Source organism: Sceloporus occidentalis, unplaced genomic scaffold, assembly GCF_023333645.1.
Source record: "Sceloporus occidentalis isolate IW3139 unplaced genomic scaffold, rSceOcc1.0.p SCAF_161, whole genome shotgun sequence".
Lineage (NCBI taxonomy): Eukaryota > Metazoa > Chordata > Lepidosauria > Squamata > Phrynosomatidae > Sceloporus > Sceloporus occidentalis.
Window position 1 is genome coordinate 1,119,050 of NW_028317141.1, and position 13,491 is coordinate 1,132,540.

The following is a 13,491-nucleotide window of genomic DNA, read 5'->3' on the forward strand; positions in this document are numbered from 1 at the left end:
TTGAGTTACGTCCAATAGACACACAAGGGAATTGCGTCCAATAGACACAAGGGAATTGCGTCCAATAAACAAAAGGGAATTACATCCTGCCCTCCTTTGCATATGACTGAGTATTAGCACTCAGCCCAGTAGGGGGTCTCTACTGTAGTCTGTGTAAGGAGGGAGGGGGCAGGACATGTGGCACCTGGACAGGGTAGCAAACAAGGGGAACAAAAGCACACACCATAATAACAACATATACTGGGAAATGCAGGTATCACAAACAAGAACTATCACAGACGGCACCGATTAACCCGGGGCCGTCACACCAAATGAACCCCCAAATCCTGCCTTTATCCCCTCAGGTAGTCTGCCACCACTCACGATTTTGATACCGGATTTGTGAGAAATCCGAACTAGAACATTTATCTCTCTCTATATATATCAACCCACCACGTATTTGCCCGAATATAGGCCGCACTCCCCCCCCCTTTAAGTCTTTAAAGTGGGGGTGCGGCCTATATTCGGGGTCTAGCGCCCGACGCCCGGGACATGCGTCCCGTTATGATACAGATCCCCCGCAGCGGTGCAGGGGACCTGCATTCTACTCTCTGATACGCTCAGACAGCCTCCCCTGCCGGAGGTTGTTTATGCTCGCGTCGCCGCAGCCGGTGAACATCTGTGTGATGTACGTTAACAATCTTCCTTTCCGGTACTTCCCGCGGCGGAGGGGGTAGAGTGGCAGCAAATCTCGGGAAGGGGGGATAGAGTGGCAGCATATCTCGGGGGTGGCAGAATTTTTTTTCTTTAAAAAAGCACCAAATTTTTAGGGTGCGACCAATACGGTATATATCCTCTAGAACTTAATAACAATACGGTAACGTGTTATCCTCTCTTAGGGTTTGTGGATATCTATACTAGAGCCAGAGCCGGCCTTAGGTGTTCTGGCCCCTGTGCGGACTACTCCTCTGATGGCCCCCCATCCCCCAAAAAGAAAGGAAACTCCCCTCTCCCCCTTTATCACTATCTACCACCTCTGCCCCATCTCACTATCAACCACCTCTGGCTCTGGCTTCACAGCTGAGCGCTAGAATATGACATCATATTTTGGTGCTCAGCATGAAACGCCGGCACCGGACGGAGTCACGGAGAGTGAGGGGCACCGAGCGGTTGCTGAAAACTTCACGAGCGACGCTCGGCACCCCTGCCCAGGACTTAAATTAAAACATTGGGGAGGTTTTTTGTTGTTAAATATGTTAAATAAAGTTAAAAACTGTATTTAACATGGAGGATGTTAAATAAAGTTAAAAAAAAAACAAACAAACTAAAAAAACAATGGTTTAATTTAAGTCCCGGCCGCACAGGTCGTACACCCCTAAGGCCGGCCCTGACTAGAGCCCAAAGACAGACTTGGATTATGAATATTTTAATAACAAAAAGACAAAGATTACACAGTGCCACAATTACAAAAAAACAAGACGTACAAAAGAAAAACAAAATGGCAAACAGTTCTTAAAACGATGGGACTTAAACACAGGACCCTCACTCACGGGTTTCTTCAATAAGCCGGCCTGTGGGTACTCGTTAAGTCCAGATGGTTTCTTACGATGTTGTTCCGATCAGAGTTTATCGTGAAGTTCTGCTTTGAGGTCGCTGCATTGCCCCTAAATCAGATTCTGTTTCAAGAAAACATCCCTCTGACCACATGGCCAATTAGATGACACCTTTTCCAAGAATTGGTTCCCATCTTTGATGTGCCAATAAGTTATGGTGGGGTAAAGGTGATGGAAAACCCCTCCACTTAAGATAGGAATGGAATTCCTATGACTAAGGATCCTTATCAGTTAGGCCATGAATCACCACAGGGGTCCTGGGAAGATGACACCTCTTGCCAGATCAGATATGGAGGGCATGTACAAAGAAACTGATTTAGATCAACATTGCTAACACAAAGGAATTAACCACCTCTGCTGGATTATCCTTCCATGTATCCACTACATTATATGAGTTAATCATGACAGCTACACTTCCGTATACTAGAGTGCTGACGAGGTTCCTGATAGGCTGTATTTCCTGTTAATCCAAGTCTATGTCCGGTGACTATGGGCAGAGGGAAGCAACGTCTGGCGGGTGTACCTAACCTGTTTATAAGCCCGTGTGTTTCCCAAATAAAGAGTCCCCGTTTTGCCTCACTACGAGTCTCGTCTTGCTATTTAGTTAAGCCTCGGTGCTGCCCTTATCAGGGCCACCGAGCCCCGCAATGGCCGTACCACATTAAACCGGTGTTTTCGGGGGTGATCCTGAAGGAGCGGCGGCGATCCCCGGGTGCCGATAGCTCGGGGTCCTGAGTATATCCTGTCCAAAAGGTTAGGCGATCAGTCGAAGGGACCCCGAGCGGCAGCAGTTCAAAGTTTCCGTGACGGACCGTGACGGACCGTGAGATACCCCACGGGTGGTGGGGGCACGGACCAGGGGTGGTTCGGGGAAGAGGCCTCCTATGGATTACCGGCTGCTGGGGCTGCCAGGAGAGCAGAGATCAGCCGGCGTGGTAATCGAGGTTGGTAACTTGTTTCTGGCTCTTCATCAAGGTATCAGCTACATCTTTAGAGAGACCTTGTGACGGAACGTCCTGTGCCCCAGACTGGACACATCCGCCAGCCAGCTCCTTCCCTCTCCCAGTCAGCGGACACGCTGTGGCTGTCCGAAGAAAGCAGTCACAGACCAGCACTTCCCTCAATCATGAGACAGGACTTCATGCTTTGAGGTTAAAACAGAACTCTCCTTTTATTACACAAAGAATTTATATACAATCTCAATTCAATGAGCACCGAACCCAACCCCCAATCCCATCAGCCATATCCCATCACAAATCCCATCAGCCACATCCCATCACAAATCCCATCAGTTTCCAGGGGATGTATCGGGTGAGAAGATTAAGAGATACAATGGGTTTCCCCCACCTGTGTTATCCCCCCTGTAGTGCAGGTGCCGCCTGGGCAGACAGGGCTGTGCTGGCTGATTAAGAGCCCCAGCTGGATTACAGGATCGTCTCTTTGAAGGTTGGAGCTGCAGCTACATTCAAACAGGTTACAAATAAATAGAATAATAATAACTAGACTTGGGCACCAGGGGGCTCTTCGTGTTCGTCTTCGTGCTCGTCTTCGGCAAAAAAAACAACTTCGTATTCCGCGAATATTCGCCTGGTCCTGTCTTCTCTTCGGCCGAATATTCGCGGACATTCTTCGTGTTCGGGTTTTCTTCGTTTTCCCCGGTTAAGGGGTTAAAACGGGGTTAAAGCCGCTCTGGCGCCAGGAGTTTAAATGTCCATATGAGCAACTCTATTGGCAGTCAGAAGGGGGCTCGTCTGCCATTGGTTGATGGCAGACGAGCCCCCTGCTGGCGACCAACAGGGTCGCTCGTACAGACTGTTAAACTCCTGGTGCCGTAATTGTCCGGCAGATCCCGCTGGTCTCCCTGTTCTATCATTTATTAACTGATAGAACAGGGAGACCAGTGGGATGTGCCAGGTAAGTTGCAGCATTGGGATTTTAAAAGTCTGTACAGACTTTTAGGCTCCTGGTGCTGTAATTTACCCGGCACATCCCACTGGTCTCCCTGTTCTATCAGTTAAATGTCCGTACGAGCGACCAATAAAGTCGTTCGTACGGACATTTAACTGATAGAACAGGGAGACCAGCGGGATGTGCCGGGTAAGTTGCAGCATTGGGGTTTTAAAAGTCTGCACGAGCGACTCTGTTGGTCGCTCGTGCAGACTTTTAAAACCCCAATGCTGCTACTTACCCGGCACATCCCACTGGTCTCCCTCCTTGTTCTATTAATTAAATGTCCGTACGAGTGAACAATAAAGTCGCTCGTACGGACATTTAACTAATTGAACAGGGAGGGAGATCAGTGGCATCGGCAGGGTAAGTTGCAGCATTGGGGTTTTAAAACCCCAATGCTGCAATTTACCCTGCCGACGCCACTGGTCTCCCTCCCTATTCAATTAGTTAGTATGTGCCGGGTTCAATGTCCGTACGAGCGACCAATAAAGTCGCTCATACGGACATTTAACTAATTGAACAGGGAGGGAGATCAGTGGCATCGGCAGGGTAAGTTGCAGCATTGGGGTTTTAAAACCTCAATGCTGCAACTTACCCGGCACATCCCACTGGTCTCCCTCCTTGTTCAATTAATTAAATGTCCGTACGAGCGACCAATAAAGTCCAATTGGTTGATGCCAGAGGAGGTCCCTGTAGGCGACCAATAGGCTCATTCGCACTGCCCTGTAACCCGTGATGGCAAACCTGCGGATTTCCACTTCCGGGAACTGCCGCGATGCAGCGAAGCCAAGGTAAGTTGGAAGAGGGGGGGAGAATGGTAGACGAAGACGAAGACAATCACGAAGATCTTCGTGGCGTGTGTCTTCGTCTTCGCCTACGTTTTACCGCCGCCGTCTTCTCTTCGGCGTGTCTTCGGAACGAACACGAAAACGCACTCTTCGTGTTCGTTTCCATGTTCGCCCGAAGACGAATGCACAAGTCTAATAATAACAGTGAAGATGAGACATGGTTCTTCACAGACCTGCCTGAATTAAAGTCTCCCTTTCAGGAGCCAAACTGAAAGACTGAAACAGGCGGGATTTGGGTGGCGGACAGGCCGCTGCTGGAGCAGGTCTGGTTTGATCTCCAACCTTAGAGGGCTCTCTATGGACAGACGAATCAACTCCGGGTACCAAATCCTTTTGGGCCAGTCGGGAGCTATCAGAATCACCCGACATCTGTCCCAGGCGATGAGCGGAAGAGGGGGAAAGATATAACCCAGATCGAAGGCCCAAACCTGAGAAAAGGCATCCAGAGCTAAGGGATGGCCTGCTGCTGACAGAGAATAAAACAGAGGGAGTTTCTTGTTGGCTGTAGTAGCCATGAGGTCGATCTCTGGAACTCCCCAGATCTTCGTGATCTGATGAAATGTCGCATAGCTCAGGCTCCACTCTCCTTGAAGAACAGAAGTTCTGCTTAGGAAATCTGCAGTGACGTTCTCCTTTCCATGGATGAAGACGGCCGAAAGGTGAGAAAGATGAAATTTGCCCCACTTCCCGATCTTCTGACGAAGACTTCCTAACTGAAGACTTCTCGTGCCACCTTGTTTGTTCAGGAAAGCCACTACCGTGCGATTGTCCGACAGAATTCTTACCGCTTTCCCTCGTAGCCTGGCCTGCCATGAGAGGAGAGCTTTCCAAACTACCCGAAGTTCCAGCATATTGATTTGAAGATGGCGCTCGTGGTTGGACCAAAAACCTTGACGGAATTCTTTGTCCATCGTAGCTCCCCAACCGGATAAACTGGCGTCCGTGGAAACGACTGTCCAAGAGGGCTCGGTCCAGACCAGACCTGAACCCAGCCTTTTCGCCTGAAGCCACCATCTGAGGGAAGAACGGACGCTGGGAGGAAGAGAGACCTTCCTTGAAAGTGCCGGAACGGATCGATTCCATGACTTCAGGATGAGACATTGTAGAGGACGGATATGCAGAAGCGCCCATGCCACGGCAGGCCTTGTAGAAACCATCAGTCCAAGTAGTCACATGAGAAGCCGTAGACTGGAAAGACGTCTGGAAAGAATCAAGCTGGTAAGGCTGATAATGTTCTGAATTTTGTTCTCCGGCAGAAAAATCTTTTGACACGTAGTGTCCAGGATAAACCCCAGGCAGGGAATTATTCTGGTGGGAAGCAGGTGGGATTTTCGAAAATTGACAATCCATCCCAAATCCTGAAGCATGGAAACAGTCCTGTGAATCTGTTGAGACTCAGCTGATAGAAGCCAGTCGTCTAGGTATGGGACTACCTTGATTATTTCCTGAGGAAAGCCACGACCCCTGATAGTAGTTTCGTAAAACTACTACTCGGTGCTGAAGCGAGACCGAAAGGAAGGGTCTGGAACTGGAAATGACGAATCCCTGATGTAGACGGAATGGCCACCCGAAGGAACCTCTGAGAATCTTGCTTGTTGGGAACATGGAGATAGGCGTCTTGAAGATCGAGAGTAGCCAGGAAATCCCCTTCGGAAAGAAGTTCCACGGTGGATTTGATAGATTCCATCCTGAACTTCCTGGAACTCACTAATTGATTTAGAAACTTGAGGTCTATGATAAGCCTGAAGTCTCCTGATGGTTTGGGAACCACGAAGATGTGGGAGTAAACACCTCTTCCTCTTTGGGCAGCAGGCACTGGGATAAGTACTTGTTTCTTGACAAAATCCTGCACCAGATCCAAAAGCGCCTTTCTCCTGGAAGGATCCGCGGGAGGTGTAGACATCATAAAACGCTCTGGGGGAGTGCTGACAAGCTCCAGACCGTACCCTCTGGAAATGATCCCCAGGGTCCAAAGGTCTGGACAAACAAGAGCCCAAAGGTGGAAAAAAAATTCTCAGCCTGCCCCCTACCGCACAACTCCTGGCGTCAAGGTCTCTTAGCGGCTCCATCTTCATGTTTAGATGGGAAGGGTCTGCCCCTACCACGAAACCGAGCCTGGGGTCGGAATCTTGACCTCTGGAGGACCTGAACGAACAATTTGGACGAAAACGAGGTAAGGGTTTACGTTTAGGCAAGAAGTACTTATCCCCAGTAGCCTTTTCCAATAAAGTTTCCAGCTCTTTCCCAAACAGATCTTTGCCAGAAAAGGGAATCCCGCACAAATGTGTCACATAAAAAAATCAGCAGCGCTCTTCACATCTGAGATGCCACGGAGGATATTCTCTTCTCCTGCACCACTTAGGATATCATCTTCAATTTGTTGAAGCCATAAGCGCATAGTCCTAGCTACTGAGGCTGCTGCAATGCCTTGCCTAAAGATAGCTGCTGAGGCTTCAAAAGATCTCTTAGCTGCCCCTTCTGCCTTCCTATCCATGGGATCCGATGCCACTGGAGCATCAACTTTGGGAGTTGAATGAACAGAGCTCAGATAAATCGTCTGGAAAAGGAAAGAGTCTGGACACCCTTTTAGAGGTAGTTCTAAAAGAGCCTTCTTTCCGGAGCCTTCCACTGGTCAGTGATCAGGGCCGGCCCGACAATGGAGCCGAGTGGGAGGGAGGGAGGGAGAGGAAGGGTAGATAATGGGGGGGGGGGGGGGGGGGGCAGGGACGGAGAGAGAGGAAGGGTAGATAAGGGGAGGGGGGGGGCGGCATTTTAAAATTCGCCCTAGGCGGCATTTTGCCTTGGGCCAGCCCTGTCAGTGATTATGGATTTTAAGGTTTCATGAATAGGAAAAACCTTAGGTTTCTTAAAGGAGCCCTGGTTTGTCTTTTGGCTGCTCTTCTTCCAGATCCAGAACAGCCCTTACGGCAGTAACCAGCTTGTTTACTTCTTCTGCTGGAAAGAAGAAGGATTCTTCCGATAGTTCCCCATCTTCTAGGGATTTGGGATCTTACATCTGCCATTCCTTTTCAGAATCTGAAGTGTAAGGATCCTGACCAGAGGGCCGGAACCCAGGCCGAGGGTCTAGGCTGAGGTAAAGAAAACATAACAGAGGTTTTAATCTGCTGAAACGTGGACTGAAGCTCAGCCTTCATCCATTCCTTGAATTCTGAAATGGACTCCTCTCTGGCTTTGAGGCAGGATGAGCAAAATTTCCTAGAGGCGTCAGACATTGTAGCCTTGCAGTTTTTACAGGCAAAATGTTTCGTCTTGGATGCAGCCTTCCTAGGTGCTGGTGATTCTTCAGGGAGGTCTGGCTTATCTAGTGACATCCTGATAATAAAGGATAGGAGAAGGTTAAAACAAAAAGAAAAAACAAACGCAGACAAATTCCCATAGACTCATAACCTACTTGGGTTAAGAGGCAGAAAACACCAGAACAGAAAATCTCAGGAAGCCAGGACTCTTCATCAGAAGAAAACTACAAACTAAAAGCAGTACAAGCTAATAAAAAACCTTACCAAACCAAGGGAAAAAGGTCCAGAAAACCGCCAAAAAACCTTCTCTGACCTGAGAGCTGCTTACAGATCTGCCCCCTTCCTGACCTCAGATGCCTCCTGGCAGACTGAGATGAAACCGGAAGCACGCCACCGCAAAGATCAGACGCTTCCTGTCTGAAATCGTCGGCAGACTGAAGCAGAGTCCCGGCGTTCTGCTTCCAGTTAGCCCGCCCAAGGGCTGCTAAAGGTAAGTAGGCTAGAGTCCTACCGAGGACCCTGAGTGAAGGAGCCTTTCCCTGCTCCGGTAAACAGGATCCTACCGAGGACCGGACCGGAGAGGGCTAAAATGGCCGAGAAACGCTTGCCCGCTACCCAAAGCGGGACTGCAGCGCTGGACAGGAGAGCTCTGCCACGAGCTCTGAAAACAACAAATGGGGGATGTACCTACACGGATAGGGCAGGAAAGAACTGTGGGTAAAAGGGAGGTTCTGGGGGTTTAAATCTTCGCTGCCCTATTCGGATAGACGGAACTATCTCCTATGCTACCGGGAGTAACAAGGGAAATTTATCCTCACTCTCGTGGACTATGCCACCTGTTACCCCCCTAGATTTGCTTAGAGAGCACTGGCAGGGACCGAAGGGCCGACCATAGTAGAGTATGTGTTGGACATGGTCCAGGAAAACCTTCAAGTGGCGCAAGGTTGGCAGAAACGGTGGTACGACCGGACCGCCCCGGAGCCGCGCCTTTGAAGTAGGGCAGAAGGTCCTAGCGCTGAAACGATCCCGTCAGGATAAGCTGGTGGTGTGGCAGGGATCGTATCGGGTGGTGAAGCAACTGTGCAACACCACCTACATGGTAGCTAAATGTGCAGACAGAAGGATCCAGCGAACCTTCCGTGTGAACATGTTGAAAGCCTACCAGGAGCGTCCCGAGGAAGTAGCAGTTATTTGCACCCCGGCGATAGATGACCCTGAGGGATTACCGTTGCCCCAGGTAACGTCGGGGACGAGGGAACTTGGCACGATATAGTTAGCGGTGCAGTTAGGGGAATTCCAGAAGGCCCAAGTTCACCAGCTGTTAGACCAGAGAGGCGGCTTACTCTCTGCCCTCCCCGGATGCACCACCGCGTGGAGACTCCAGGGCAGACCCCGTTACGCCAAGCGGTGTACCGAGTTCCTGAGTCTGTCCGAGAAGGGATGTTAATGGAGATTAGGGAGATGCTCGATCTGAGAGTGATTGAGCCGTCCGAGAGCCCCTTGGCTTTTCCGGTAGTCCTAGTGCCTAAGAGAGATGGGACGACCCGGTTCTGTGTAGACTACCGCAGGCTCAATGACCGGACTGTGACTGACACGTACCCCATGCCCCGAGTAGATGATTTGTTACACCACATCTCTCGTGGTAAGAGAGATCGGCCTTCATCACCCCATTGGGACTATACCAATTTAGGGTAATGCAGATTGGGTTGAAGAACGCTCCGGCGACGTTCCAAAGGATGATAGATCGACTCCTCGATGGCCTCCAGGACTATGCTTGCGCGTTGCAATCGGAGTTAGCCACCTAACCAAAGAAACAGCCCTAAGCCGACCCGTTGGGGTCTAGCCGGGTCTGTCACTGGAAACAAAGGGGGGAGTAATGTGATGGTTCCTAGAGTCACCCTACCCCTCAGTTAATGTTATCCAGTGACATGAAACTCTTTAATGTGTTATTAATAAAAATGTATATTATTGCCTTATTTTGTAAAAGTTTGCACACGGCACACTAAGGTCTGAGAGATAATCTAATAAAGATAATGTGTGCTCTTTATCTCCAAGATTTAGTGGTGCCGGTTGCCTATAGATTGCGGGGAATTATTGTCCTGAAGGGAGAAGTCGCTCTTGGTGGAGAGGGAGAACCTGAGGTCCCTGGTCGGTCCGTCACACCGACACTAGCGGAGCAGGGCTCACGAGCTGGTCCGGTGACCCTAGCTTCACGGCACCGCAGCCCGCCGAGGCGTAGCTGAGTACAGTGCCGTAATTGTCCTGAAAATGACAATTAGTAATCCAGCGGGTCCCTGAAGCATTAGACGAAACTAACGTTCCAGTGAAGTAACAGACTTTATTGGGGAAACACACAGGCTTATATACAGGTTAGGTGATAAAAAGGTCATAAATCAGGCACACATCTTCCCTCCCTGCCCAGACGGTCCGGCGCCACGCTTAGGCAACCGAGCCCCGCAATATCCGTAGGGACCCCGAGCGGCAGCAAATCGACGTTTCCCCGGGACAGCCGGCATTTGTACGATAGCCGCACCGCCTGATCGCCACCTCTCTAGCGGCTCCAGTGACAAGGGATCCCCAGTCTCTGCGAGGGTGTCTGGGCTACGAGAGCCGAAGTCCATGGGTAGAGCAGGTGATACATGGATGAGGTAGGACGGGAAGGGGAGCCGAGCGGCAGTAGGTTGACGCTTCCCCCGGGATGGACCGCGGGACAGCCGGCGTGGGTCCGATAGCCGCGCTGGGGCAGTTATGGTTAATGAGGGTATTTAGGGGCAGTAATGGTTAATGGGATGTTTAGGGTTAATTTAATGCTGAGGACTGAGGGGTTAATTTAATAAAGTTAACTAAAGGTGCAGTTAGAGGTAAAGCAATCTAAAGGTGGACAATCTAAGGGGAATCTAAATCCTGGGGGCAGTGAAAATTATTAATGTATTTATTTATATAAGTGTGGTGTCAGTGATATTCTCTGAATGGTTTGAATCTCTGAACGATTCTCTGCCTTCAGTGACATCGCTAGAGTAGGCAGGCAGAAAGGGGCGGGGCCAATCGTTAGTTTGACTGCAGGGAGGGACTGGGCAAAAGATTCGGATCATGAATCGGATCATTTCAATGAACGACTCGAAATGATCCGATTCACTTTACTGATCCGAACTTCGTATCACTACTTTGGGGTATATGAAGGGTTAATTCCTTCTTAGCAATTAAGCTTTCAGAGGCAAGGGAGATGTCTACAATGGAGCTACTCACGGGTCTCAGAGTGATTATCAAATTCATTAATTCGCTCCCCAGACCATTGCCAGCTACACGATCATCACAGCTGAGGGATTCCCCGGCTTCTGCCACTTTAATTTGCGGTAAACCACAATTTCCTATGCAATGCTGCCACCGTGTGGTCGCACTTGCCCACCCACCTTTCTTGAGAATCATATTTATCCATTTAAGTGCTGGCAGCTTTGCCTCGAATTTTAACCCTGAAACGGACAGGGGGGGTAGGGTGTATGATGTAGCCTGTATGAATGGTGTTTAGCCACCGTTAAGCTCAGCAACTAAACATCGGGCTGAACATCTGCAATGGAAAGCAGTTGCCTTTAAAGACGTTTGCAGCAAGTTTATAGCAAGGGAAGATATAGCTTGTTCCAGAGATTATGGGTGGCTCTGAAAAGAGCCTTTGGTGGTGTTGGCTAATTGCCCTGCGGTTACCGATTACTGCACTCACTTGCTCTTGGCAGGTTTGTGGCTCTCTGTCTTCTTGGGCAAGAGCACCGCCTGGATGTTGGGTAGAACACCTCCCTGAGCAATGGTGACCCCGCCGAGCAGCTTATTGAGCTCCTCGTCGTTACGAACGGCGAGCTGCAGGTGGCGAGGAATGATACGGGTCTTTTTGTTGTCGCGTGCAGCGTTACCAGCCAACTCCAGTATCTCAGCAGTCAGATACTCCAACACCGCTGCCAGATACACGGGTGCGCCGGCGCCTACTCTCTCGGCATAATTACCCTTGCGAAGAAGCCTATGCACACGGCCGACAGGGAACTGCAGACCAGCACGGGAAGAACGTGTCTTTGCCTTAGCGCGAACCTTTCCACCTTGTTTTCCTCTGCCAGACATGCTTTCGCTCGGCAACCGACCACGCAGCAAAGCGATTAAGAAGCACGTAACAAAGAAACGCCGCTCACTTACCCAGCTATTTGTAGCTTCCCCCCGTGACGCTATTCGTCACTGATTGGTTCCTTTCCAAAACAGCCAATCGGGTGGAAAGAGTCTGAGACACCAATCGGTGTAGGCACTGCGGTTCATGGGCGGCCGCATCTTCTCACGTGACAACCTCATCGAATCGGACGCGAGACAGCAGAACGGCCTTATTTGCATGCGGTGCCTATAAAGGGAAGGGCCCGGCGCAGCAATTTCAGTGTTAATCACGTTCTCTTGAATTGCGTGCGGAAACGAAAGCAGACACGATGCCTGATCCAGCGAAATCTGCGCCTGCTCCGAAGAAAGGCTCTAAGAAAGCTGTTACGAAAACCCAGAAAAAAGATGGGAAGAAGCGCAAGAAGAGCAGAAAGGAAAGCTACGCGATTTATGTCTACAAGGTACTGAAGCAGGTGCATCCCGACACTGGCATTTCCTCCAAGGCCATGGGCATCATGAACTCGTTTGTCAATGACATCTTTGAGCGCATTGCCGGGGAAGCTTCACGCCTAGCCCATTACAACAAGCGCTCCACCATCACTTCTCGGGAGATTCAGACTGCTGTACGCCTCCTCCTTCCTGGAGAGCTGGCCAAGCACGCTGTGTCAGAGGGCACCAAGGCTGTTACCAAGTACACCAGCGCCAAGTAAAGCTCTCCTTGTTCTCTCACTTTATAAACAAAGGCTCTTTTGAGAGCCACCCACATGGTCTGTCTCAGAGCTATGTAAATGATATAGCCCCTTTTGTCGGACTGCTAGGTCTGGGAAGAGCATTTGTGAGCATTGACAGGTGCTCCTCACTCCACCAGGTAAGCTGGGGTATCGTGCCCATCGACCAGACTGCTTGGGAAGAGAAGCCCAAGGTAAAGGGGCTCCTGTGATGGCAACGACCTTTTCTCCTGCTGGGACCCAAGAGATTAACCCCTTCACAGCCAGACAGAACCAGCGTTGCAGAGAAAAAGGGGCTGCTTTACCACTGCGGCTAGCCGAAGCTGAGCTACATCGTGGGGCTATTGACTAAGCCATGACGCGGTAGTGTCGTGGGTAGGACAAGTGGCACACGGACAGGATAAGACATGAGGGGACGACAAAGGCATATTCAAAATCACACACATACTGGGACATACAGAATTAAAATACACACCAGACGGAACCTACTAACCCCGGGCCGGCCCCCATTCAAGCCAGCCTTTGGAGGACACTAGCTGCCGATCCCAGCACATGTTCTGCAAACGGGCCCAACTCTCAGCACTCTGATCCTGCTAGTAACTCACTCTATAGCCAGACCCAGCCACTATTAAGCTGGTTATTTCAAGGTGTGCATAGAAAACCGCGGGCCGACACGGGGACAACATGATCATAGCCTAAGAGAGTGTGTGGGTGGCTCTGAAAAGAGCCGTTGGGTGTTTAAGGGTGACGAGTCAACAAGCTTAACCTCCGAAACCGTACAGAGTACGGCCTTGGCGTTTCAAGGCATACACCACGTCCATAGCGGTAACGGTTTTCCTCTTGGCATGCTCAGTATAAGTGACTGCGTCACGAATCACGTTCTCCAAAAACACTTTGAGCACACCGCGGGTCTCCTCATAGATCAGCCCAGAGATACGCTTTACACCTCCTCTGCGAGCCAAACGGCGGATAGCAGGCTTGGTGATACCCT

General features: G+C 50.2%; 2 protein-coding genes across 2 annotated transcripts; one reads left to right on the top strand and one right to left on the bottom strand.

The window, feature by feature from the left end:
• Positions 1-10,248: 10,248 nt before the first annotated feature.
• Positions 10,249-11,751, bottom strand: LOC149279706 (histone H2A type 2-B-like). The gene is made up of 2 exons (XM_089500926.1): positions 11,363-11,751; positions 10,249-10,384 (listed from the first exon to the last, which is right to left on the bottom strand). The coding sequence occupies exons 1-2, from the start codon at positions 11,749-11,751 to the stop codon at positions 10,249-10,251; spliced, it is 525 nt and encodes a 174-aa protein (XP_089357052.1).
• Positions 11,752-12,101: 350 nt separating this feature from the next.
• LOC149279707 (histone H2B 1.1-like) lies at positions 12,102-12,482 on the top strand. Its single transcript, XM_089500962.1, has one exon. It carries the CDS (start codon positions 12,102-12,104, stop codon positions 12,480-12,482), a length of 381 nt encoding a protein of 126 aa, XP_089357088.1.
• The last annotated feature ends 1,009 nt before the right edge of the window (positions 12,483-13,491 follow it).